The sequence below is a fragment of the Rhinolophus sinicus genome, linkage group LG16 (genome assembly GCF_036562045.2).
Source record: "Rhinolophus sinicus isolate RSC01 linkage group LG16, ASM3656204v1, whole genome shotgun sequence".
NCBI lineage: Eukaryota > Metazoa > Chordata > Mammalia > Chiroptera > Rhinolophidae > Rhinolophus > Rhinolophus sinicus.
This window is the reverse complement of record NC_133765.1, coordinates 9,471,469-9,498,055: the sequence shown is the minus strand read 5'-3', so window position 1 is coordinate 9,498,055 and position 26,587 is coordinate 9,471,469. Positions and strand designations below refer to the sequence as shown.

Sequence of the window (26,587 nt, the reverse complement as noted above, 5' to 3'; positions counted from 1 at the left end):
ATGGAGGTAGAAATTGGAGGGATGTAGCTACAAGTTGAAGAATGTGAAGGAGTACCTGTTAACTGCCAGAAGATAGGAAAGGCAAGGAAAGCTCCTTCCCTATAGCTTTCAAAGGGAATATGGCCCTGCCAACACCTAAATTCAGACTTCTGGCCTCCTGAACTGTGAGAATAAATTTCTGTTGTTTAAACCACCCAGTTTGTGATACTCTGTTGTGGCATCACTGGGAAACTTATGTAGTGGGTCAAAATTCAAGAAAGTAAAAGTTGTTATGGCCTTACTGGTTCTTCAATCATTTGGAGAAATCCTCTTTACTATTCTTTGTTGGCTTTTCTTCTCTCCCTGAATATAGATATTTCTCAAGGATCAGCCCTTTCTTTGGTTTTGGCAAAATTACACACACACACACACACACATAAAATTTCCCATTGAGAGTCAATCTGTCAGTGCTAAAAGAAAAGACCCAAATTGGTAATCTTCAGTCATGAGCTCACCAATCCTACCTTTTTAAGTGCTTTTTGGCGTGATATTGCATGGTCATCCCCCAAGTATAAACCATACAGCACTGACCTTGTTGATTGACTCTTAAAATTGGGTTCCCATTTCCTTCTGATGTTCATATTGTAGTTACTGCATTTAATAGACTCCTTTATATGATAACCATTATTTTTTTGTGCCATTTAAGAAAAACTATGACTTAATTGTAAGACACATCTGAATTCAGATAATATGAAAAATTGTGACTTAGAATCAACAAATATAACATTATCAATACTTTCCTAGTCATCCAGAGTACTCTGACCCCTCCCATTCCCTCAATCCACATATTCAGATATCATCAGGTAGTAATGATTCTTCCTTTACAAAGTCTCTTAATACCCATTTTCTTTATAGTTTTACTCTAAGCATATTCATTCATATTTATACAAAGACAACTATATGGTAACTGATTTCTGAGACTGTCTTTGCCCAGCTATACCAATACCAAATTAATTTTCCTAAAATATCTGTAAATGTTTTATTTTTTACTCCCTTTAAGCTAGACTCCTTATCACCACTACCATGTTTCCCCCAAAATAAGACCTATCCGGACAATCAGCTCTAATGCGTCCTTTGGAGCAAAAACTAATGTAAGACCCAGTCTTATTTTACTATAAGTAAACTAAGAAAAACAAGACCGGGTATAATATAATATAGTATAGTATAGTATAGTACAGTATAGTATAGTATAATATAATATAGTATAATATAGTATAGTATAGTATAAAATAATATAATATAATATAAGTCTTATATTAATTTTTGCTCCAAAGGACACATTAGAGCTGATTGTCTGGCTTGGTCTTATTTTCGGGGAAACACAGTAGGATAAAATCCAAGCTTACTTCGCGTACCTGTGGCAGACACTGCTAGTTGCATACAATATCCATTCTCCTCTAATTGTGTCTGAGGCAATTATACACCGAACTAATATACATGTCTTCCCATATTCTCTTGCAGCTAGAAAAACCATGTGACATAATCTGGCAGAAGCTCTTTAGGGACTTCTGGGAACATGTGTGCTTTCCTGATATAAACACTACTCCTTTCTAGAATATAAGGCTAAAAATGAAGCATTTTGTAACCCTGAAACAATAAGCATACAAATCAAACTGACAAACAAAAGATGGTGGGTTATAAACATACAAGGGCCCAACAACTGATTATACTGTAGAGCTACTGTACTTGCCCTGGACTTCCTATTTCTGAACGTTTTATGCAATAAAAATAAAATCCAGTTTGGTTTAAACCACTCTGAAGGGATTCTGTTACATGTAGCTGAATGCAATCCTAACTAGTGTTCAAGGCTCTTCACAACATGCTCTCAATCACTCATTTTGTCTTACCTCCCATTATTTTCCATACTTGCAGGCTTTCATGCTTTATTCGCCTCATTTTGCATCAAATTCACTGCTTACCAAACAGGCAATGCTCTACCACATGTCTATGCTTTTATACATTCTCAAAGAAATGTATCTGCCTGTGTCCCATTAGATAATGTTCAACTATTTTCTTTCTATCCCTTGCCTGGGCAAACTCCTACTTGTTAAGATCCAGCTCAAATATATAGCATAAACTTATTCTTTCCTTTGTGAACATGCTAACGTTTTGTTCATACATCTAGGCTAGCATTAATCGCTGATTTACACATCTGCTTTCTCAGACTATTACTGTGTTTCCCCAAAAATAAGATCTAGCGAGACAATCAGCTCTAATGCATCTTTTGGAGCAAAAATTAATATAAGGGCCAGCCCAGTGGCTCAGGTGGTTGGAGCGCCGTGTTCCTAACACTGAGGTCGCCGGTTCGATTCCCATATGGGCCAGTGAGTTGCACCCTCTACAACTAAGATTGTGAACAACAGCTCTCCCTGGAGCTGGGCTGCTGTGAGCAGCCAGAGGTTGGCGTGGGCTGCCGTGTGCTGCCGTGAGCTGCCATGAGAGGCCGACCAACGACCGGCGACCACCTGCCTCAGCCGGGGGGAGCACAAGGCTCATAATACCAGCACGGGCCAGAGAGCTGTGTCCTACACAACTAGACTGAGAAACAACAGCTTGAACTGGAGTGTGGTGGGGAGAGGTGGTAGAAAGGGGGAGGGGGAAAGAAAACAAAAAAACAATTTAAAAATAAACAAAACCCTGATTAAAAAAATAAAATTAATATAAGACCCGGTGTTATGTTGTGTTGTGATGTAATGTGACATTATGTCATTATAGTAAAATAAGACCAGGTCTTATATTAATTTTTGCTCCAAAAGACGCATTAGAGCTGATTGTCTGGCTAGTCTTATTTTCAGGGAAACACGGTAACTCCTCAGATGCAGCAACTATCTCTTTTTTATCATGTATTCCCAATGTTTGGCACATGTTAAGTGTTCAATATATAATTTTAATGAAGAATAAAACACTAACTGGATTTTTTAAACTGGTATTTTTTGCATTAAAAGTAATTCACAATTCATTCATCTATATCTGCCTGTGTCCCATTAGATAATGTTCAACTATTTTCTTTCTATCCCAATGCATAACTTGTTAAAAAAAATTATAGTACTAGTAGCATCTTTGAAAATCCAGTTATCATGTTTTATTCTTCCTAATATTTCTTATAGGACCCAGCAAAATACCTTTTATCAAGTAAGTACTTAAAAACTCTTGAACTGACTTTATAGCACCATGAAAAACACAGAAGACATTATACCTATAGAGGAAGACTGTGGACTAATCAGCGGGTCCTCTTGGACTTGTTCACTTCCTGGCACCGTCTGCTGATCACTCAGTGAGCTCTGAGATGCACTGACAGGCTGGGATACTTCCTCATGGACCTCCTCATCACTTAGTCTTTCCACTTTGACCCGGACATCTTCTTCGGTACCCAGAGGCAAGGTAGTTTTTGTGCTCTCACAAGTCACAAAATCAGCCATTCTTCTACCTGCCTCAGATGGGCCAGGTAATTCTAAAGTCCGGGCATTTTCTGCCTGCTTAACCTTATCAGGCTGAATCCTTCGATCAATTCCAAAAGGAAAAGTCCAGGGAAAAGCTAAAGAAGAGTCAACTGGTTGATTTCTATTTTCTGAGTAGGAAGCTGAAGAATTCAATACCTGGGGAGAACTTGTTTGTGTGCTACATTTTACAGGACTTTCAGGAGACATAACAATGTAGCTTTTGCGCTTTCTCCGGGATTCTCGGCAGACAGGAATGGTTCTTTCTACCACACTGCACTCTGAAGACACTGGAGAAATGCTTCCATCTCGAGAAGTAAAATTGCAGTTAGAGTTATTTTCTTGTCCAGCATCTAGACCCTTTTCCGGTTGGCTGTTGGGTGTATTCCATAAAATGCTCGATTTCATGAATTCTGAGCAGGTGCTAGCAACACTAAACATTTGCATATAGCTGGCTGCAGCTAGAACATCAATGATATTTTCTGTGTTAATTGACAGAGTGGCTGTGTAAGCGTATTCTAAAAGGGGTATAAAGCCAGTCACTGTAACATGATGCAAATCCAACACATTCTTGTTCTCATCCTCTGCTTGGCCTACAAGTTTGGTGCGAAAAAAATCACTGCAAGCTGCTAGTACCACCTTATGTGCCCGGAAGATTTTGTCCTGGACACGAATAGTGATATCACAAAAATGTCCATCATTTCGCAGCATATTTAGCTTTCCAAGCATTTCCTGGCTGTGGGAAGAGGAGCTATGAGTAAATGTTTTCACACCCATCTTTTCCTTCCTCTTCTACAGATGCTCTTCAAAGATGCAAATGAATCAGAAATGACCTAAAAAATATACAAAATAAGCATTAGTTGAAATAGGTGATTTAGATAGTTTTATGTGGCCAGTGTGCTAAATCAAAAAGCTGAAATATGGCTGTGAGAGAGAAAGTTCAAGGTAGGGAACATATTAAAGTACATTCCCACACACACATATGGGCAACTAATTTCTGACAAAGGAGCCAAGAATACGCAATGCAGAAAGGAAAGTCTCTTCAATAAATGGTGTTGGGAAAACTGTACAGCCATATGCAAGAGAATGAAACTAGACTACTATCTTACACTGTACACAAAAAATTAACTCAAAATGAATTAAAGATTTGAATGTAGGACCTGAAACAATAAAATACGTAAAAGAAAACATCCCACTAAGTTTATGGACACTGGTTTCAGAAATGTTTTTGTGAACTTGACTCCAAAGACAAAGGAAACAAAAGCAAAAATAAATGAATGGGACTATATGAAACTAAAAAGCTTCTGTACAGCAAAAGAAACCATCAACAAAACAAAAAGGCAACCAACCAAATGAGAAAAGATATTTGCAAATGAAACGTCCAGTAAGAGGCTGATATCCAAAATACTACATAAAGAATCCATACTACTCAACAACAACAACAAAACCAAACCATCTGACTCATAGACACGGACAATAGTTTAGTGGTTGCCAGAGGGTAAGGGGGGTGGGGGTGGAGGTGAGGGTAAGGGGGATCGAATATATGGTGATGGAAGAAGTGACTCTGGGTGATGAACACACAATGGGATTTATAGATGATGTAATACAGAATTGTACACCTGAAATCTATGTAATTTTACTAACAATTGTCACCCCAATAAATTTAATTAAAAAAAAAAAAAAAAAAAAATGGGCAGAGGACCTGACTAGATATTTTTCCAAGGAAGACATACAGATGGACAACAGACATATGAAAAGATGTTCAACATCACTACTTATTAGGGAAATGCAAATCAAACCCACAATGAGACAGCACCTCACACCTGTTAGAGTAGCTATTATCAATAAGACATAATACGTGTTGGAGAGAATGTGGAGAAACGGGAACCCTCATACGCTGCTGATGGTAATGTAAATTGGTGTATGGAGGCGCCTCAAAAAAAATAAAAACACAACTACCATATGAGCCAGCAATCCCTCTTCTGTGTATTTACCTGAAAAGTTTGAAAACACTTACTTGTAAAGATATATGTACCCTTATGTATGATTTATACCAGCCATGAAATGGAAACAACCTAAGTGTCCACAGACAGATGACTGGATAAAGATGAAGTAAACATACTTCAATGGAATAGTACTCAGCCCTAAGAAAGATGAAATATTGCCATTCATAACATGGATAGATCCTGAAAGTATAATGCTAAGTGAAGTAAGTCAGCTGGAAAAGGACAAGAACCATATGATTTCACTCATATGTGGGATATAAAACAAAAAGCAGCAAACGAACAAACAAAAACAAACTCATAGACACAGACAACAGAATGGTGGTTATTAAAGGGCAAGGGCGGTCAGGGAAAGTGAACAGGGTAAAGGGGATCAAATATATGGTGACAGAAGGAGACTAGACTTTGGATGGTAAGCACACAATAGAGTATACAGATTTCGAATTATAATGTACATCTGAAATTTATGTAATGTTATTAACCAAAGTTACCCCAATAAATTTAATAAAAAAATAAAACCATCTTTTCATGGAAACATTTACATTAAAGAAAAAAAAAAGAAAATATAAAAAGAATTCCCAGGCTCCCAAACTGTCTAATCAGCTACATAGTTTTAAATAATAAGTTTGTAAATTATGACAATTACAGAGTTTTTTCTACGTGCCAGACACTATTTAAATGCTTCACATTTGATCATTTTATTGTCGTGTCTCTATCAATACATGCATTATTATCTGTTTGACAGGAAAGGGTTTAACAACCTTGCTGAAGTAAAAAACTTACTAAGTAGCAGACCCAGGGTTCACATCGAGGCAGGCTGGCTCCAGAACCTATGTTCTTAACCTCAATGCCACATACTGTCTCTTTCAGGATATAAAGTGAGTAAATATAAGTGGTTAAGAGTCCAGGTTTTAGAATGTGACAGGTCTGGATCTTTCCTCAACAATTCCTCCATGGTTGTTATAAGGACTAAATGAAACAATATATGTAGTAAATGCTTTAGCACAGTATTTCACACTTTATGAATGCTCACCAAATAAAAGCAGTTATTATTGTTGTTTATATTACTAATATAAGAAAACAACTTTTCTGGAAGTAAACTTAAGAAATGGTTAGTAATCAATCATCTGATTAGATTTTCCAAAAAAACAAAAAAAAGAAAAAAGAGAGAAAAAAAAAGGCCGTTGATTTGCTACTATCAGATTTTACATTTATTTACTAAAAATATCAAGAATTGACATTCTCAAATACTTTTAAATTGGCAAATCTAATAATGCTTGTTTTAATATACTTTCCCTCTAACCTCTCTTTATACCCGCTATGTAAAGTCAGGGAAGCTTATATTAAGCCCTTTGATAAAGAAAACTAATGCTCAGAAAAGGTAAGTGACTAACAAATAAATGACAACCAAAGCTGGATCTGAGTCTTCTGACTCTCAGGTCACAGTACTTTTCCAATGCAACCGGAACGTACATCAATTATTTCACCTAAGACAAATAACTTTCTTAACTAGTTAGTCTGAAATAAATGCAAAACAAAGCAAATCTGGGGAAATACTGTTTGTAAAAAATTATCTTTAGATAAAAAAGATACCAAATGCCTCAAAAATATAACAACAAATTAAAAGTTATGTTAAAGATGAATATTTAATGAACCTAGAAAAATCTTTGATTGTGTGTATTAAACGAATGCACAATTACTGACATACACTGAATACTCAATAGTGGTAATTATTATTATTACCATTATTTTACCATGTATAATGCGCTTGTGTGTAAAAATACAATGTGTACCCATGTTTTTGGCCCAGACTCTCAGGGAAACAAATCTTTTGTTTTAATTTAACTCAAATTTTTATTTTACATGTAGGTACTTGTTTTTTGTCTTATAAAGGAATTTTAGCATCTATTTTTTAACATATTATGGTACAAGAAATTTTATGTAACAAAGTATAAAACACAAGAACAGATACAATGTACCAGAAGTTTTATGTACCAGTAACAAATTTGATATTTATGCATTATAGAAGGCCAAGAACTCTTCCTCATTGCAAGTTTGTCATAAGTTCAACAAAACCGATAATATTCCAGAGTATTATTTTGCATACAGATATCGTTATAGAGTTACACTTTTAGTGCATAAGCATAAGTAAAAGAATTAAAACCATCTATATAGATATGGAATTAGTACTAACCATGTATAATGCACACATCCTTATTTTTCCCTCACAAATTTGGGCAAAAAAGTGCGCATTATATATAACAAAATATGGTATATATTTAGTGAAGAATGTAACCAAAGAATATTGACTATAACACCATTTTTGTGAAATATATATATGTATTTGTATACACACACACAGAGCCACAGAGCAAGGGAATATGAGGTCTAACTAGAGATTCATGGATTCCCTAAGGAAGCCATGATCCTTCTGAAGCTGTATATGGAATAATGTCTCCAGGTATATACAGTAGCTTTCATCAGACCCAAGGGAACCATTGGTAGTAGAATGGGTGTTTTTCGCTTTTTGCACATTAAATAAACTTTTTTTTCCCTTAAATAAACAAAAACAAAACAGCACACTGCTGCAAAACCATGGGGTTTCAAGTATTTTTGTTTCAAACTCTAAAAGCCATACACAGTCGGTCTTCCTTTCCTTTCCCCTTGAAAAGACTTTTAAAAATTGAAGATGGCAATCAGACTTCACTCTTTCCTGAAGTTTCTCTTCTTTAAACTAAATGCCCCTAGTCCCTTTTGGTGCTCCTTAAAATCTGATTCAGACCCTTGCTATCCAGATTGCTCTGCTGTAAGCAATCTCCACTTCCCAATACTCCTTTAAGACTGGTTCCACACAATATGATATGTACAGTAGGATTATAATTGAGCACACTTTAGTATTTTTACCTCCTTGGTCTGAACAAAAATATTAGTAAGACTAAATTAGGTATTCTGACAGTCAAACCATATCAATGATTTTGTTTGTGTTATCCCAAACTTAGCATAATAATTACTAAATAGGACGCACTTTGTTATGTGAAAGGAGGAACACAAGTACTAATAAAATGTTGTCCTTGACCTCAGTAAGTTGACAGCCCTATGAAGAAGATGTAAGTGCCTAAGACTATAAGAGGTGTGCTGCAGTGATATTGAAAATAGAAAATGGAATACTATGGAATACTTAATTTTCAATCTGCAAGGTGGAAAAGGCATCATAGAGGGTAGTTCCAGGCTATCATGGGATCACACACAATCTTGGTGGGTGCTCCATCCTGATGTGCCTCCCTGTGCAATGTGTGCACTGTACTGGCAACTTGTAAACGGGCACTGTAAGATATTCTAAACGTGAGCATGCAGAGGGCAATGTCAGTTCAAACATCAGACAATCCATTACATAAACATTCCTTCAGATGTTCTATGTAGGTAAATGTATATGTGAAGCAGAAAAGGAAAAAAAAGAACCCTACAAATCTTCTGCTGAATAAACATAAAAAGGCCACTGAATATTCTAATATGGGAGGACAAAATGATCAATCTGGGACACTTCCCTGTCTGACTAACACTATAGGATGAAAGCCATTAAAACCCTGTGCAAAGAAAGCCAGGTAAGGTCACTGAAATAATTATGCTGACCATAATCAAAGTTAACAGTTCAAATATAAACTTGTTCCATATACTTTTCCAAAGACAAGTAACAAAATGAGACACTTACACAAAGGATTGGTCTAAGCAAACCATCATTTAACATATTTGCCGATTTCTCTCTCATAGGAATGAGATGAAGAGGTATAAAATGGGAGGGCTGTATAAAGTTTTTTGTTCATTTGCTACCCTCCAGTAAATTGGCTTCTTCTTTAAAAGCCTGGCCATCGAGAGTGCTTATTTTGACTAGGATCGTGTGGTGCCGGGAGGAAACATGCCTTCAGAGTATGCGACATAGTCTTAATCTAGCAACCATATGTATGAACAACAGTGTAAAGGCAAGAAATTAAACAGCATATCAGGAGAATATGTGCAACAGGGTGTTAAATTGAAACCATTTCAATCTTGGTTTGGGTGGAGGCCCCAAATAACAAAGTGAGATGCAAGGCCAATTATGCAAGGAGTTGGTGGAATACTATTTTTCAACCTTGAGTAACACCTACTTTCAACGTTCAGAGTTAAATATTAGAAAAGAATTTTTGTGGAGAGTGATCACTAGGTTGTGAGTTCCAAACCCTATCCCACACCCTTCTACTCCTCAGCTAGGGAAAGAGGATGATGCTCTGTCTCAGGTCTATGCAAAATGTGTGACACTTTAGAAAAATCGGAGGGGTACGAGTCTGCTTTACTCTCTGGCCAAGACAATGAAGAGTACTTATGATTTCCCAACAGTATGCAAAAGCTATACTGTGGAGAAGATGATCCAAGATAGTAGAGTAGACAAACTCTGTGCTTGCCTGCTCCTGTGATCACGTTAAAATTACAACCAAATTATAGACTATCAACTTGGAGAACAATCTGAAAATTAGTTGAACAGAAGTCCTATAACTAAGGATATAAAGAAGCCAGGTCAAGACTGGTAGGATGGGTAGAGACAGCACCACACCTGTGTGTGGCGGTTGAGAATCGGGAGGGATATCTCAGCTGTAGAGGGCCCCCTGGAGGAGTGAGGGACCCTCAGGCCAAATCGGGGCCTCCAGTTCAGAGTACTGGTGCTGGGAAGAGGAGCCAACCCATACAACATCTGGCTGGGAAAAAAAGTGGAGATTTTGACCATCCAAGTGAGATGGAAGGCTGCAGAAAACCCAGATGTCCTCTGCACAGACTGTCCAGAGACTCACTCACTTGCAGGCACTCACCCTGGACTCTGGTGGAAGGTGGAGGGACAGCTGGGAGGAGTCAGAGACATAGGGAGAGACTGAGTTGTGTGGCTTCAGGGCAAAGACTAAAGGGACAGTCACCATTATCTCTGTATAGAATCTTCCTCTTATGCAACCAGCAGGTGGGTGCCATCTTTCCTGTGTTGAACATTCCCACACAGGCCAAATCTGAATCTGACTGGCTTGGTGAGCTCTGCTCATTCCACCCTGGTGAATCCCTGGGATGCTGCCCCACCCAACTTGTGGAACACCAGAGGCACATTTTCAGCCAGCAGCCAACGCCACCTGTGCCGCACACTTTCTTAGACAACTCTGGGGGTTGGTAGATCCCAGGCAGGGGGCAGCTGGGCTCAATGTGCTCTGGGACTTTTGCTGAGTAGCTAGCTCCAGGCTCAGCACTAGCACCAAACCAGAATCTACATTAACCTGGTGTCCACCTATAATGACGAGTGGGGAACAGAAAGAGGAGCACACACTAGAGAGGGATTAATTAATTAATTTAGCAATATACAATAACAAAACACAAAGTTACTTAAAAGAATGTGTTAATGACAAAAAGTAAAGGCAGTTAAGACTAAACTATATACATTGATAATGTCATGTCAAAGGAGTATACATACATACAAGTTTAAGAGATTCCAACATATGTTTATTAATGATCAAGAATCAGTCGGCTAAATACAAAACTAACATTGATAAGGAGTACCTAAAAGCAGTAATAAATTTTATAGGATAGCAACTATTACAGTAGACACCAAAAGCTCACCAAACTGGGGAAACAACAGTGGAAAGGTAAGAAATCAGAATCATGCCAGGTCTGCAGCTGGAAAACTGAAGTGCCTCCTGAGGCTGCAAGCTGCATACAAGTTTCCAAAATGCTAACAAGTTCTCAAGAAGGCCAACCATGGGGAACAACACTGGAGAGGTCGGGAACCAGCCAGACCTCACCAGGTCTGCGGCTGGAAGTCAGGGTGTCTCCTGATGTTCTAAGCTGCATGTTGTATACGAGTTTCCAAAATGTTAGACTGATGAAGAATCACCAATGACAAATGACGAATTTACACTGCCAACTGAGGTCTGTCTTATATATTATTTCAGATGTCCTTGGAGCCAAGCCAAGCTCCTTATTTCTTCCTGCCCCTCAGGGAATGGCCAGTTCCAGGAGGGTTCAGCAGTTACTGTGACAAAAATATTGCTTATCTGACTGAAGGGCCAGTTTATTCGGACAAGCAACACCTGCTGTTCTCGCCTGGGACCACCAACCCAAGGCCTTCCAAAGCCTGGCAACATGCCTGCCACATCGTTCTGATATAACTTAGTTACTTCTCTACCTCATCTGCTGATGTGAGCAAAACAGACAGAAAGCAACATTGTCTCATCTCTCTCCTGCTGAGGATGAGACGAAAGAGAATTTTCTTGACCCTAAGATAACTATTACCTCACATGCAGTCTCTCATGTGAGGGAACAAAAAGCTAACCAGGAGACGTCATCAAAATGGCAGTGAGAGGTGAGCCTCTGTAAATCTCCCCTTGAATTTACAACTAATCGAACAACAATAACTCCACAAAGGACGCCCTGCACAGCAGACAGGCGAGACGAAGAGGCCCACTACTGATTTCACCTACAGGTGGGTGAATCGCACGAGCGGGGGAAGGAGGAAAGGGAGAAGTGTGGAGACGGAGCTGCGCGGGCGCAGGACGCAGACCCAGCTCAGTGCTCCGAGCTCGCTGCATCCCGGAATTACCGCAGCTGCGGGAGAGGGAAGAGCTCGGACTGCTAGGGCTCCGCCAGGGCTCCACAGGGCTGAGGGGACAGCATATAACATGGCTGAACCCAACGCTCACGGCAGAGACCTCGGAGAAAAGACTGAGGAAAGAAGGCTGAAAACGGTGGTTTAAGCCCTCACTGCCGAGCAAAGAACAGAAACCTTAGGCACTGAGACTAGCCACCCCCTCCCTACACTCCCAGAGCTCGCACCGCCCCCACCTGCCCAGTGCTAGAAGCGGAACAGCAGCAGTGTTAGATCAAAAGAACAGAATATTTGCTGTTCTGAGAACTGTGGACCGCAGACACAGATTCACAGCCCAACTAGTTCCGGCAAACGGGAGGGAGCTGTGGAAGCAGGACCGGCTGTGGTGGTGGTCGCCGCCATTGCTCTGGGCCACCTCTCACACCCCGCCCCTGACCCCACCTATCTGGGCGGATCCCTGCAGGAGTAAACAGAACTGCTGAAACATACAGGCTCTGAATCTGGTGCAGGAAGAGCTTTGGAACATCAAAAGCTCTCCGCATACCCACATGGATACCGTGTCCTGTGACGCAGGCAAACTATTAAAAGAGGAGAAGCCTATCTCCCAGGGAATCCCCCATTGTGTGAGAAGCTGGAAGAGTGCAGAGAAAACATAGCACTACCATGTGAGAGAGAAAAAAGGGCTGCAGTCGGAGAGAAAATAAAACATTCTACCAACAAGTACTGGAAAACAAAAGAAAGACCTCTTCCTATCAACCTGTTGCAGAAGCCACTCCTGTAGATGTCTAGGAAGAGAAATAATAAATCAGTAATTGCCATGAATAACCAAGGCAACAAGACAGAAAAAAAGTAAAGTCTCCAGAAAAGGAACTTTAAGATATGGAAATATGTGACTTAAATGACAGAGAATTCAAGATTGCAGTTCTGAAAAAACTCAACAAGATGCAAGAAAACACAGAAAGGCAGTTTAATGAACTCAGAAATACAATCAAAGAACAACATGAGCATTTCACGACAGAGATTGAAATTTTAAAAAAGAACCAAATAGAATTTCTGGAGATTAAGAACTCAATAGAAGAAATTAAGAATGAAATAGCCAGTTTAGATAGTAGAGTTGACCAGATGGAGGAAAGAATCAGTGACATCAAAGATAGAAACCTGTAAATTACACAGATAGAAGAAGAAAGAGACTTGAGACTTTAAAAGAAATGAAAGAACTCTACAAGAACTTTCTGACTCCATCAGAAAGAGCAATATAAGAATAATGGGCATACCAGTAGGAGAAGAAAGAGAGAAGGGAACAGAGAATATATTCAAACAAATTGTCGATGAGAACTTCCCAAACTTGTGGACACAACTGGATCCTCGAATCCAAGAAGCAAATAGACCACCTAATTACCTCAACCCCAACAGGCCTTCTTCAAAGCACACTGTATTGAAGCTGTCTAAAATCAATGGAAAAGAAAGAACCCTCAAGGCAGCCAGGGAAAAGAAGACAGCAACCTACAAAGGAAAGCCCATTAGATTATCATCAGATTTTTCAGCAGAAACTCTACAAGCCAGGAGGGAGTGGAACCAAATATTCAAACTATTGACAGAAAGAAATTATAAGCCAAGAATAATATATCCAGCACAGATATCCTTTAGATATGAAGGAGGAATAAAGACCTTTCCAGACATTCAGAAGCTGAGGGAATTTTCTAATACACAAAATACTAAAGGAGGCTACAAGAAATACTAAAGTAGGCTATTCGACCACCATCAACAGGGACAATCTGTGGCAACCAAAACATAAAAAGGGGAAGAGTAAAGGCCTGAACTGGAATATGGGAATGGAGAAAGTAAGCATGCTGAAGAAAATGGAATACTGTAAATATCAAACTTTCTTTTAGATAAACTTAAGGGTAACTAATCAAAAAAATTAAATCCAGAACTGAAATATATACTGTAATAAAAGAAGAAACAGATGGAATTATCATAGGATACGACCCCACAGAAATAATAGACAAAAACAAAAAGGCAAAGAAACAATGGAGACATAGCCTTACCAGAAAACTGAATATAGAATGACAGGAAATACTCATATATCAATAATCACCCTAAATGTAAATGGATGATCTCACCAATAAAAAAGCCCAGAGTCGCAGATTGGATCAAAAAACTAATCCTAACCATCTGCTGTCTCCAAGAAACACATCTCAGCTACGAGGACAAGAATAGAATCAAAGTGAAAGAGTGGAAATTGACATTCCAAGCAAATGGTATCCAGAGAAAATCAGGTGTAGTCATACTGATATTAGATGAAACAGACTTCAGGGTGAAAATGGTAACAAGAGACAAAGATGGATATTTCATAATGGTAAAGGGACTATACAACAAGAAGACATAACAGTCATCAATATTTATGCCCCCAATCAGGAGCACCGAAATATACCAAGCAACTACTAACAGAACTAAAGGGAGAAATTGACCAAAACACAATTATACTAGGGGACTTAAATACATCATTGACAGCTATGGATAGATCATCCAAACAGAAAATAAATAACGAAATAGCAGCCCTAAATGACACATTAGATGAAATGGACATAATTGACATTTATAGAGCACTTCATCCTAAAACATCAGACTATACATTCTTTTCTAGTGTACATGGAACATTCTCAAGGATAGACCATATATTGGGACATAAAATCAGCCTCAGCAAATTTAAGAAGATTGAAATCATACTAAGCATATTCTCTGATCACAAGGCTTTGAAATTGGATATCAACTGCAAAAAGAAAGCAGGAAAAAACACAAATACATGGAGATTAAACAACATACTTTTAAAGAATGACCGGGACAAAGAAGAAATTAGAGGAGAGATCAAAAGGTACATAGAAACAAATGACAATGAAAACACATCCTACCAAAAATTTTGGGATGCAGCGAGAACAGTTTTAAGAGGGAAATTTACATCATTACACGCCTATCTCAAGAAACAAGAAAAATCCCAAATAAATAACCGCATGTTACACCTTAAAGAACTAGAAAAAGAAGAATAAATGAAACCCAACATCAGCAGAAGAAAGGAAATAACAAAAATCAGAGCACAACTAAATGAAATAGAGAACAAAAAGACAATAGAAAAAATTAATGTGACAAAGAGCTGGTTCTTTGAAAAGATTAACAAAATTGACAAACCCTTGGCTAGACTCACTAAGATAAAAAGAGACAGACAGTAATAAACAAAATCAGAAGTGGAAAAGGGGAAGTTATCACGGATGACAAAGAAATACAAAGGCTCATCCAAGAATACTATGAAGGACTATATGCCACCAAATTCAATAACCTAGAAGAAATGGACAAGTTCTTAGAAACATATAGCCTTCCGAGGCTGAACCATGAAGAACTGGAAAATTTAAACAGACTGATCACCAGTAACGAAATTGAATCAGTCATCCAAAACCTTCCCAAAAGCAGAAGTCCGGGACCAGATGGCTTCACTAGTGAATTCTACCAAACCTTCAAAGAGGATCTAATACCAGTCCTGCTCAAACTCTCCCAAAAAATTGGAGAACAAACAGTACTCCCTAACTCATTTTATGAGGCCAACATTACCCTGATACCAAAACCTGGTAAGGACAACACAAAAAAAGAAAACTGCAGACCAAATCTCTGATGACTACGGATGCAAAAATCGTAAACAAAATTCTAGCAACTCGAATACAACAATGCATTAAAAAGATTATTCATCACGACCAAGTGAGATTCATCGCCGGGGCACAAGGATGGTTCAACATCCGCAAATCCATCAATGTGATACATCACATAAACAAAATAAAGGACAAAAATCATGATTATATCAATAGATGCAGAAAAAGTGTTTGACAAGATACGACCATCCATTTATGATTAAAACACTTAATAAAATGGGTATAGAAGGAAAATGCCTAACATAATAAAGTCCATATATGACAAACCCTCAGCTACTATCATAATTAATGGTGAAACACTGAAGTCCTTTGCTCTATGTTCAGGAACACGACAGGGCTGTCTCCTATCACCTCTGCTTTTCAACACAGTATTGGAAGTCCTAGCCAAAGCAATCAAGAAAGAAAAGGCATCCAAATTGGGAATGAAGTTAAATTGTCACTTTTTGCACATGCCATGATGCTATAAATAGAAAACCCTAAAGACTCCACCAAAAAGCTGTCAAAATCAATAAACAAATACAGTAAAGCTGCCGACTATAAAATCAATGTACAAAAATCCATTGCATTCCTGTATACAAACAATGAAATCTCAGAAAAAGAAATTTAAAAAAGCACAATTCCTTTCACAATTGCAACAAAAAGAATAAAATACCTAGGAATAAACTTAACCAAGCTGAAATAAACGAATGGGACTATATGAAACTGAAAAGCTTCTGCACAGCAAAAGTAACCATCGACAAAATAAAGAGGCAACAGACTGAATGGGAGAAGATTTTTGCAAACAGTGCCTCCAATAATGGGCTAATATCCAAAATATACAAGGAACTCATGCAACTCAACAAAAAAACAAACAACCCAATTGAAAAATGGGCTGACGACCTGAAGAGATGTTTCTCGAAAGAGGACATACAAATGGCAAATAGACATATGAAAAAATGCTCAACATCACTAATCGTCAGAGAAATGCAAATAAAAACCACAATGAGATATCACCTCACCCCAGTCAGAATGGCTATCATCAACAAGACAAATAGTAACAAATGTTGGAGAGGCTGTGGAGAAAAAGGAACCCTCATACACTGTTGGTGAGAATGCAGATTGGTGCAGCCGTTATGGAAGGCAGTGTGGAAGTTCCCCAAAAAATTAAGAATAGAATTACCATATGACCCAGCAATCTCTCTCCTGGGGTATCTACCCCCAAAATCTGAAAATATTTATTCGTAAAGATTTACGGGCTCTGACATTCATTGAGCTGGTGCACTGTCATGATTGTTGGCGAAAAGTTCGAGCAGTCTTTTTCACGCCGCTTTCCCAGCACTTGCAAATAGTAAACTTGGTCAACTGTCTAGTTGGTACAAATTCAGTATATGTGTCTTTAGATCTGAAGTGAGTCTCTTGTAGGTAGCATATATGTGGGTCTTGTTTTTTAATCCATTCAGCCAACCTATGTCTTTTGAATGGAGCATTCAATCCAGACATTTAGAGTAATTATTGATATGTATGTACTTACTGCCATTTTTGTCTTCATACTGACTTTATAAGTGGTTGGTCTACTAACTTTACTATATTTTTGCCTTTAGTAGTGACTTTTTTGTTTTCACATATTTTCTTATTTCTAATTTTGGCCTTTTCTTTTCCACTTAAAGATTCCCTTGAACATTTACTGTAATGCCAGGTTAGTGGTAATGGACTCTTTTAGGGTTTGCTTGTCTGGGAAACTCTCTCCTTCAATTCTGAATGATAACCTTGACAAGCAGTTTTCTTGGTTGTAGGCTTTTCCCTTTTGTCGTGTTGAATATATCATACCACTCCCATCTGGCCTGCAGAGTTTCTGCTGAAAAATCAGCTGATAGCCTTATAGGCATTCCCTTGTACTTAGCTAGTTGTTTTTCTCTTGCTGTCTTTAAGATTCTCGCCTTATCTTTTTTAACGTTTGACATTTTAATTGTGACGTGTCTTGGTGTGCATCTTTTTGGGTTCATCTTGTTTGGGACTCTTTGTGCTTCCTGGACTTGGATGTCGGTTTCCTCTGCCAGGTTAGGGAAGTTGTCAGCCATTATTTCTTCAAATAGGTATTTTGTCCCGTTCTCTCTTTCTTCTCCTTCTGTGATCTCTATGATGCTTGATGTTATCCTAGAGGTTCCTTATGTTATCCTCATTTTTTTTTTTTTTTTTTTTAAAGATTTTATTGGGGAAGGGGAACAGGACTTTATTGGGGAACAGTGTGTACTTCCAGGACTTTTTTCCAAGTCAAGTTGTTGTCCTTTCAATCTTAGTTGTGGAAGGTGCTGTTCAGCTTCAAGTTGTCCTTTCAGTCTTAGTTGTGGAGGGTGCAGCTCAACTCCAGGTCCAGTTGCCACTGCTAGTTGCAGGGAGCATAGTCCACCATCCCTCGTGGGAGTTCAGTGGCAGCTCAGCTCAAGGTACCATGTTCAATCTTAGTTGCAGGGGGCGCTGCCCACCATCCCTTGTGGGACTCGAGGAAGCAAACTGGCAACCTTGTGGTTGAGAGCCTGTGCTCCAACCAACTGAGCCATCGGGGAGCTCAACGGCAGCTCAGCTCAAGGTGCCATGTTCAATTTTAGTTGCAGGGGGCGCTGCCCACCATCCCTTGCAGGACTTGAGGAATTGAACTGGCAACCTTGTGGTTGAGAGCCCACTGGCCCATGTGGGAATCGAACCGGCAGCCTTCACAGTTAGGAGCATGGAGCTCTAACTGCCTGAGCCACCAGGCAGGCCCCCTAATCCTCACTGTTTTTAATTGTTTTCATTTTGCTCTTTCAATTGGGTGATTTCCACTATCTTGTCTTCTCGATTCCTGGTCCATTCTTCTGCATCATCTGACCTACTGATTCCCTCTAGTGTATTAGTCACTTCAGTTGTTACATTCTTCAGTTCTGATTGGTTCTTTTTTATATATTATTGATGTCTTTGTTGAAGTTCTCACTAAATTGACCCACTGTTCTACAGAGTTTGATGAACACCTTTATGACTATTACTTTGAACTCTTTATCTAGCAGACAGCTTACCTCTGTTTTGGTTAGTTCTTTTTCAGGGGTTTTGTCTTTTTGTTTGTTTGTTTTTTATAACATATTCTTTTGTCTCCTCATTTTACCTGTTTGTTGCTATGTATTAGGTAGATCAGTTATGTCTCCTGGCCTTGAAAAAGTGGCATTATGTAAAAGGTGTCCTGTGGGGCCCAGTGGTCACCAGAATGAAGTGCTTCAGAGGTGTTTGTTCCCTGTGTGGACTTGTATGGCCTCTTGTTGTGGCTGGACTGCTACAGACACACTGGCAGGCAAGGCTGGTCCCTGGCCTGGCTGGCTGTGAGGTCTGGAAACAACTGTTGTGGGAACACTGGTGTGCAAACACTGGTGTACAGGGTGGCCCCCACTGGCTGGTTGGTTTGACTTCAACTGCTGCTGGCATGCTGGTGTGCAGGGCAGGCCTCTGGTATGGCTGGCTATGAGGCCGAGACTCAACTGTAGCAGAGACAATGCTGTGCACTGGTGCTGACTGAGGCTGCTACTGGTTGTGGTGAGGCAGGGGCTGCTTTGGGGGGGCACCAGTACCGGCTGAGGGTACCCACCAGATGTGGCAGAACAGGAGCCACTTTGGAAGGGTCCCAGCCAGGATGGGTCCTCAGGAAAATGCCACTGTGGGGTTAACAGTGTTACCAAGGTTAATGAAGAGTGTCAGAAATAGTACCTACCAGTGTCAGACCAGATAGGTGGAAGGAGAAGAAACAGAAACAAAAAACAAAAAGGGCACCCAAAAGTACTGTCCTTGGAGTAAGTTCCAACCGAACCCTGCCTTTCCAACACACACCCTAAAATTAGTTAATGTATCACATTCACGTATAAGCCAGGGGCTTTTCAAACTGCTGCCTCTGTACTGGGACTTGGAAAGAGCCCAACTTTGGTTTTCTACAGCCCTTTGGCTCTCTCAGATGCAAACCTCAAGCCAGATGTTATGTAGCTCCCATTCTTGCTGCAGGTCCCCCAGGCTGGGGCTTGGGTCCCTCACTCTTTGGGGGGGGACCTCCAAGGTTGTGAAATCTCTCTCACTGGTGGGTCACTGCATGGGAAGTGGGAAGTACGGTGCATCATGACTAGATTGAGTCTCTGCCCCTCCTACCTGGCTCAAGTGGTTTTCTTTATATCCTTAGTTGTAGAAAATCTGTTCCGCAAGTCTTCAGGTTATTCTCAGAGATACCGTGTTTCCCTGAAAATAAAACCTAGCCGGACCAGCAGCTCCAATGCATCTTTTGGAGCAAAAATTAATATAAGACCCAGTCTTATTTTAATTAAACAGAATTTTAAATTAAATCAAAATAAGACCAGGTATATAATATAGTATAATATAATACCAGGTCTTATATTAATTTTTGCTCCAAAAGACGCATTAGAGCTGATGGTCCGGCTAGGTCTTATTTTCAGGGAAACACGGTAGCTGTTCCATGTGTAGTTGTAGTTTTGGTGTCAATGAGAGGAGGTGAGCTTGGGATCTTCCTACTCAGCCATCTGCAACATGAAGCCAAGAGCCTTGTTCTTGAATACCAATTTCGCTTGTCCGTGAAATGTTTCTTGTGGTTGGCGCATAGTCCCCACAACAAACATGTCTACAGATTGTCATGGCATTCAAGTTTTGGGATATTGTATCTTCATTTTCAACCACCTCAGAATGTTTTCTGATTTCTTCTTTGACCCATTGGTTATTTAGAAGTATGTGTTTTTGCCATTGAGTTCTTTAAATGTTTTGGTTATTAAACTCTTACTGGACAATGATTTGCAAATATTTTCCACCATTCAGGTTGCTTTTTCATTTCTGTTGATGACTTACTTTGCTATGCAGAATATTTTTAGTTTGCTATGCAGATTTTCAGTTTGTTGTAGTCCCACATGTTTATTTTTCCTTTTGTTGCCTTTGCTTTTGGAGTCATATCCAAAATGCAACACTTAGATGGATGTGAGAGAGATTACTGCCTATGTTTTCTTCTAGGAGTTTTATGGTTTCAGGTCTTACATTCAAGTCTTTAATCAATTTTCAGTTAATTTTTGTGTATGGTGTAAGACAGAGCTCTAGGTTAATTCTTTTCCATGTAATTGTCCATTTTTCCCAACACTATTTATTGAAGAGGTTATCCTTTCCCCACTGTATATTCTTTGTTGTAAGTTAATTGACCACATATGCGTTAAGTGTATTTCTGGTTCTCTATTCTGTTCCATTGATCTGTATGTCTATTTTTGTGCAAGTACCACACGTTTCTGATTGCTATAGCTTTGTAGTACAGTAAAATCAGGGAGCATGATACCTCCAACTTTGTTCTTCTTTTCCAGATTATTTTGCCTATTCATGGTCTTTTGTGGTTCCATACAAATTTCAGGATTACTGTTCTAGTTCTGTGAGAAATGCAATGGGAATTTTGATAGAGATCACATTGAATCTATAGATTGCTTTGGAATATAGACATTTTAATGGTATTGATTCTTCCAATCCACAAACACAGGTATCCTTCCATTTGTGTCTTCAATTTCTTTTATCAATGTGTTACAGTTTTCAGCGTACAGGTCTTTGACCTCCTTAGTTAAATTTATTCCTAGGTATTTTATTCTTTTTTGATGCAATTTTCTTAATTTATTTCTGATAGTTCAAAATTACTGTATAGAAACACAACAAATTTCTGTATATTGACTTTTGTATCCCGCAACTTGACTAAACTCATTCATTAGTTCTAACAATTTATTGTTGGAGTCTTTAGGGGTTTCTGTATCTAGAATCGTGTCATCTGTAAATAGTTAGTTTCACCACTTCCTTTCCAATTTGGATCCTTTTTATTTATTTTTCTTGCTTAACTGCTATGAGTAGAACTAACCAATACTATGTTGAGTAAAAGTAGTGGGCATTATTTTTTTGTTCCTGATCTTAAAGGAAAAACGTTCAGCTTTTCACAGAGTATGGTGTTACCTGTGGGTTTGTCATATATGGCCTTTATTATGTAGAGGTACATTCCCTCTATATCCATTTTCTTGAGAGTATTTATCATAAATGAATGTTGAATTTTGTCAATTGCTTTTTCTGTATCTATTGGACAATCATATGATTATATCCTTCATTGTTAACGTGGTGTATCACATTGATTGATTTGTAGACACTGAATCATCCTTTCATTACTGGAATAAATCCCACTTGATCATGGTATATAATCCTTTTAATATTATTGGATTCAATTTGCTAATATTTTATTGAAGATTTTTGCATCAATGTTCATCAGGGATATTGGCCTATAAGTTTCTTTCTTTTCTTTTTTTTCTTTTTGTGGTGTCCCTGTCAAGGTCTGGTATTAGGCTAATGCTGGTCTTGTAAAATGAGCTTGGAAGTTCTCCCTTTTCTGCAATTCTTTAGAAGAATGTGAGATGGACAGGTATGTTTGGTATAATTTGCTAGTGGAGCCATCTGGTTCTGGACTTTTAGTTTGTTGGGAGTTTTTTGATTACTGATTCAATCTCTTCCCTAGTATGATTACTACTCAGATTTTCTATTTCATCATGATTCAATCTGGGGAGATGGTATGTTTCTAGGAATCTATTCATTTCTAGGTTGTCCAATTTGTGGTGTTTTGTTGTTCAGAGGCCTCTTATAATTCTTTGTATTTCTGTGGAATCAGTTGTAACTTCTTATATGATTTTATTTTTTTAATCCTCTTTCTTCTTGGTGAGTCTAAAGGTTTGTCAACTTTGCTTATGTTTTCAAAGAATGAGCTCTAAGTTTCATTTATCTTTTCTATTGTTTTTCTGTCCTCCACTTATTTTTGCTCTGATCTTTATTATTTCCTTCCTTCTACTAACTTTGGGCTTCGTTTGTCCTTCTTTTGACAGTTCCATTAGGTGTAAAGTTAGACTGAGATTTTTCTTGTTTCTTGAAGTAGGTCTGTGTCGTTATGAACTTCCTTCATAGAACTGCTATTGCTGCATCCCATAGATCTTGGAATGTTGTATGTCCATTTTCATTTGTCTCAAGGTATTTTCTGCTTTCTCCTTTGATTTTGTGGCTGATCCATTGGTTGTTCAGGAGTATGTTGTTTAATCTCCACGTTTTCTTCTTGTAATTGATTTCTAGTTTCATACTATTATGGTCAGAAAAGATGCTTGATACTATGTCAATCTTCTTAAATTTATTAATATTTGTTTTGTGGCCTAACATGTGATCTATCCTGGAAAATGATCTATGTGTTGTTTTTTAAATGAAATGTTCTTCTCTATATAACTATTAAGTCCATATGGTCAAATGTGTCATGTAAGGCCAATGTTTCCTTACCGATTTTCTGTTTGCACGATCTATTCATTAATGTAAGTGGGGTATTAAAGTCTCCTACTATCTTTGTGCTATTTCTCTCTTTAGGTTTGTTAATGTTGGCTTTATACTATATTTAGGTGTTCCTAGTTGGGAACACAGACATTTACAAATGTTATACCCTGTTGTTGGACCCCTTTTTATCATTACGTAATGTCCTTTGTCTTTTATTAGTTTTTTTTAAAGACTAGTTTGTTTGATATAAGTATAGCTACACCTACTATTTTCCATTTCCATTTGTTTGGATTATCTTTTTGCATCCCTTCACTTTCACTCTGTGTGTATCCTTAGATCTAAAGTGAATCTCTTGTAGGCAACACATAGATGGATCTTCTTTCTTTTTTAATCTATTTATCTACTGTAAGTCTTTTAATTGGATAATTCAGTCTATACACATTTACGTAACTACTGATAGGTATTAACTTGACACTATGTTAACTATTTTTCTGGCTATTTTTGTAGTTTCTCTTTGTTCCTTACTTCTCTTGCTATCTGCCCTCATGGTTTGATGACTTTCTTTAGTGTTATGTTTATGCTCTTTTGGCTTTGTAGTTTCCATGAGGTTCACATATAACAGATATATATATATATATAGATACACATACAAATATATGTGTCTGTATATACACACATACATACACAAAAAACATACATCAGTCTTTTTAAGTTGATAATTTAAGTTTGAATGCATTCTAAAAACTATTATTTTTACTTCCTTATGTTTTAAATGTCATATTTTACACCATCTTGTGTATGCCTTAACTAATTATAATTTTATTACCGTATGTGACACTTAATGAAATTTCTATCAATGATGGACCTCAGAGACAATGGTAGTTTCTTCATACGATTATAATGCAGCTGAAAATTTCCTATTGCCTAGTGACATTGCAGCCATCATAACATTGTAGTGCAACACATTACTCACGTTTGTGGTGATGCTGGTGTAAACAAACCTACTGTACTACCAGTCATATAAAAGTATAGCACATACAATTACAGTAGCAGGCTATACCATCCAGGTTTGCAAACGTATACTCTGTGATGTTTGCCCAATGACAAAATTGCCTAATGATCATTTCTCAACTTATTCCTGTTATTAAGCGGTGCATGACTGTACTTTTATCTTTTAACCTCCACAGTAGTTTTATAGATGGCAAATCCACTACCTTTACTATTTTTTGCCTTCACCAGTGAGCTTTTTACTTTCATGTTTTCTTGTTACTAGTTAGTGCCTTTTCTTTTCAGCTTAATGAAGTCCCTTTAACATTTCCTATAAGGCCGGTTTAACGATGATGAACTCCTTTAGCTTTTGCTTATCTGAAAAACTATCTCTCCTCAATTCTGAATGATAACCTTACTGGGTAGAGTATTCTTGCTTGTAAGCTTTCATCTTTCAGTACTTTGATTAAATCATGCTACACCCTTCTGGACTGAAAAATTTCTGCTGAAAAATCAGCTTATTGTCTTATGGGGGCGGGTCCCTTGTATGTAATAAGTTGTTTTTCTCTTGCTACTTTTAAGATTCTTTAACTTTTGACATTTTAATTATAATCTGTTTTGGTGTGGATCTCTTTGGGTTCATCTTATTTGGAAATCTCTGTACTTCCTGGACCTGGTTAGGTGCAGGTTAGGGAAGTTTTCAGCCATTATTTCTTCAAATAGGTTTTCTGCCCTTCTCTCTCTCTTTTCCTGAGATCCCTGTAATAAGAATATTATTCTGTTTACTGTTTGTCCCATAGGTCCCTTAATCTATTTTCACTTTTTTAGCATTGTTTTTTTTCTTTTTGCTGCTCTGTTTGGGTGAGTTCCACTACCCTCTCTTCCAGGTCACTGATCCGTTCTGGTACTTCATCTCGTCTGCTACTGTAGTGTATTTTTAGTTCAGTTATTGTAGTCTTCAACTCTGTGGCTTCTATCTAATAATTTCTTATATTTTCTCTCTTTGTTGAAGTTCTCACTTAGTTCATCCATTCTACTGAGTTCAGTGAGCATCTTTATGACTGTTACTTTGAACTCTTTATCAGGTAAATTACTTATCTCCGTTTCATTAAGGTTTTTTGGGGGGATTTTATCTTCTTTTATTTGGAACACATCCCTTTGTTTCATCATTATACTTATCTCCCTGTGTTTGCTTCTATGTATTTGGTGAGACAGCTGCCTCTCAAAGAAGTGGCCTTGTGTAAGCAATGAATCTTGTTGTTCAACCTTGCCCTAGCTCTAGTCTGGTTCTAGAACCTTTCTGATTGTCTAAGTAGCCTGATTTATCCTTGATAGGTCCCAGTTGTTGATGTTGTGCCAAGCTGTCAGTGTTTCAAAGGGAGGGATCGCTCTCAGCAATTAGACTGAGGCTGAATGGAAGCCAAATCCTCAGGCAGCATCTTTTAAAGTATGCAAACTTACACAGTCCTCTGGGTCTGCAGTCATAATCCATGCTGATCTCTAGGCCAGTATATCTGAAGGTGTTTCCTTGGGACAGTTACAAAAATGGGGGATCCAGACAAGTGTATAATCTCCTTTCTAGGAGGTTCCAGCAAGTTGTATGGCCAAGGGAGAATGCAAAGATGATGCCCTTTGGCCTACATTCCCTGAAAGGTCCTCGGTAGCCTTAGATGTGTGGTGGCCCTGAAACCTGCCTTCAGGCTGAAGCTCCAAAACAATAGGCTTTTTTTCACAGGTAGACTGGGGCTGTGTTTCAGTCTGCTGTCTGTGCTGTACCCTATGGTGGTCTCTTGTCTCTCTGATTGTTTCAGTTATGTTGGAGTCCAGCACTGAGGTCCTCCTGGCCACCAGAGCCAAGTGCTCAAGGGGCATCCTGTTTGGACTGTGTACACCCACTAACTTCAGTGGGCTCAATGGGGAGCCCAAAGCCAGGGCAAGCCTGCTGGCCCTAGTAAGGTAGAAGATGTTCAAAATGGCACCTATCAGTGTCAGTGCTACCATGTTTCCCCGAAAATAAGACCTAGCCGGACAATTAGCTCTAATGAGTCTTTTGGAGCAAAAATTAATATAAGACCCGGTCTTATTATACTATAAGACCAGGAAATGATATATGATATATGATGTGATATGCAGTATAATATAATACAATATAATACCGGATCTTATATTAATTTTTGCTCCAAAAGATGCATTAGAGCTGATTGTCTGGCTAGGTCTTAATTTCGGAGAAACACGGTAACAAGGTGGAGTGAAAGCACAAAAATGGTGCCCACCATCATCTCCATCCCTGGAGAAAGACCCAACATACTCCCATGCCTTCAGCAGACGCTTTAAGATTAGCTAATGAATCTCCTTCATGTATGGGCTAGATGCTTTCAAACTTTTGCTTTTGTCCTGGGTTGTGGGATAAATGAATCTGAGCATGAGCCCTTTAAGAGCAGACTTTCCATTCCTCATAGGCTTTTGGGTATCCTGGATGTAAGCTTTGTTGGTTTTCAAAGCCAG

General features: G+C 38.4%; 1 protein-coding gene across 4 annotated transcripts in view; it reads right to left on the bottom strand.

The window, feature by feature from the left end:
• The window catches only part of ZBTB44 (zinc finger and BTB domain containing 44), an 81,956-nt gene that overhangs the window by 30,748 nt on the left and 24,621 nt on the right, over positions 1–26,587 (bottom strand). For all 4 annotated transcript variants that reach the window (XM_019713987.2, XM_019713989.2, XM_019713988.2 and 1 more), the window contains exon 2: positions 3,236–4,309. In XM_019713987.2, the coding sequence (XP_019569546.1) occupies positions 3,236–4,253 (1,018 nt within the window). In that variant the 5' untranslated portion in view covers positions 4,254–4,309. The remainder of the gene's footprint in view (positions 1–3,235; positions 4,310–26,587) is intronic.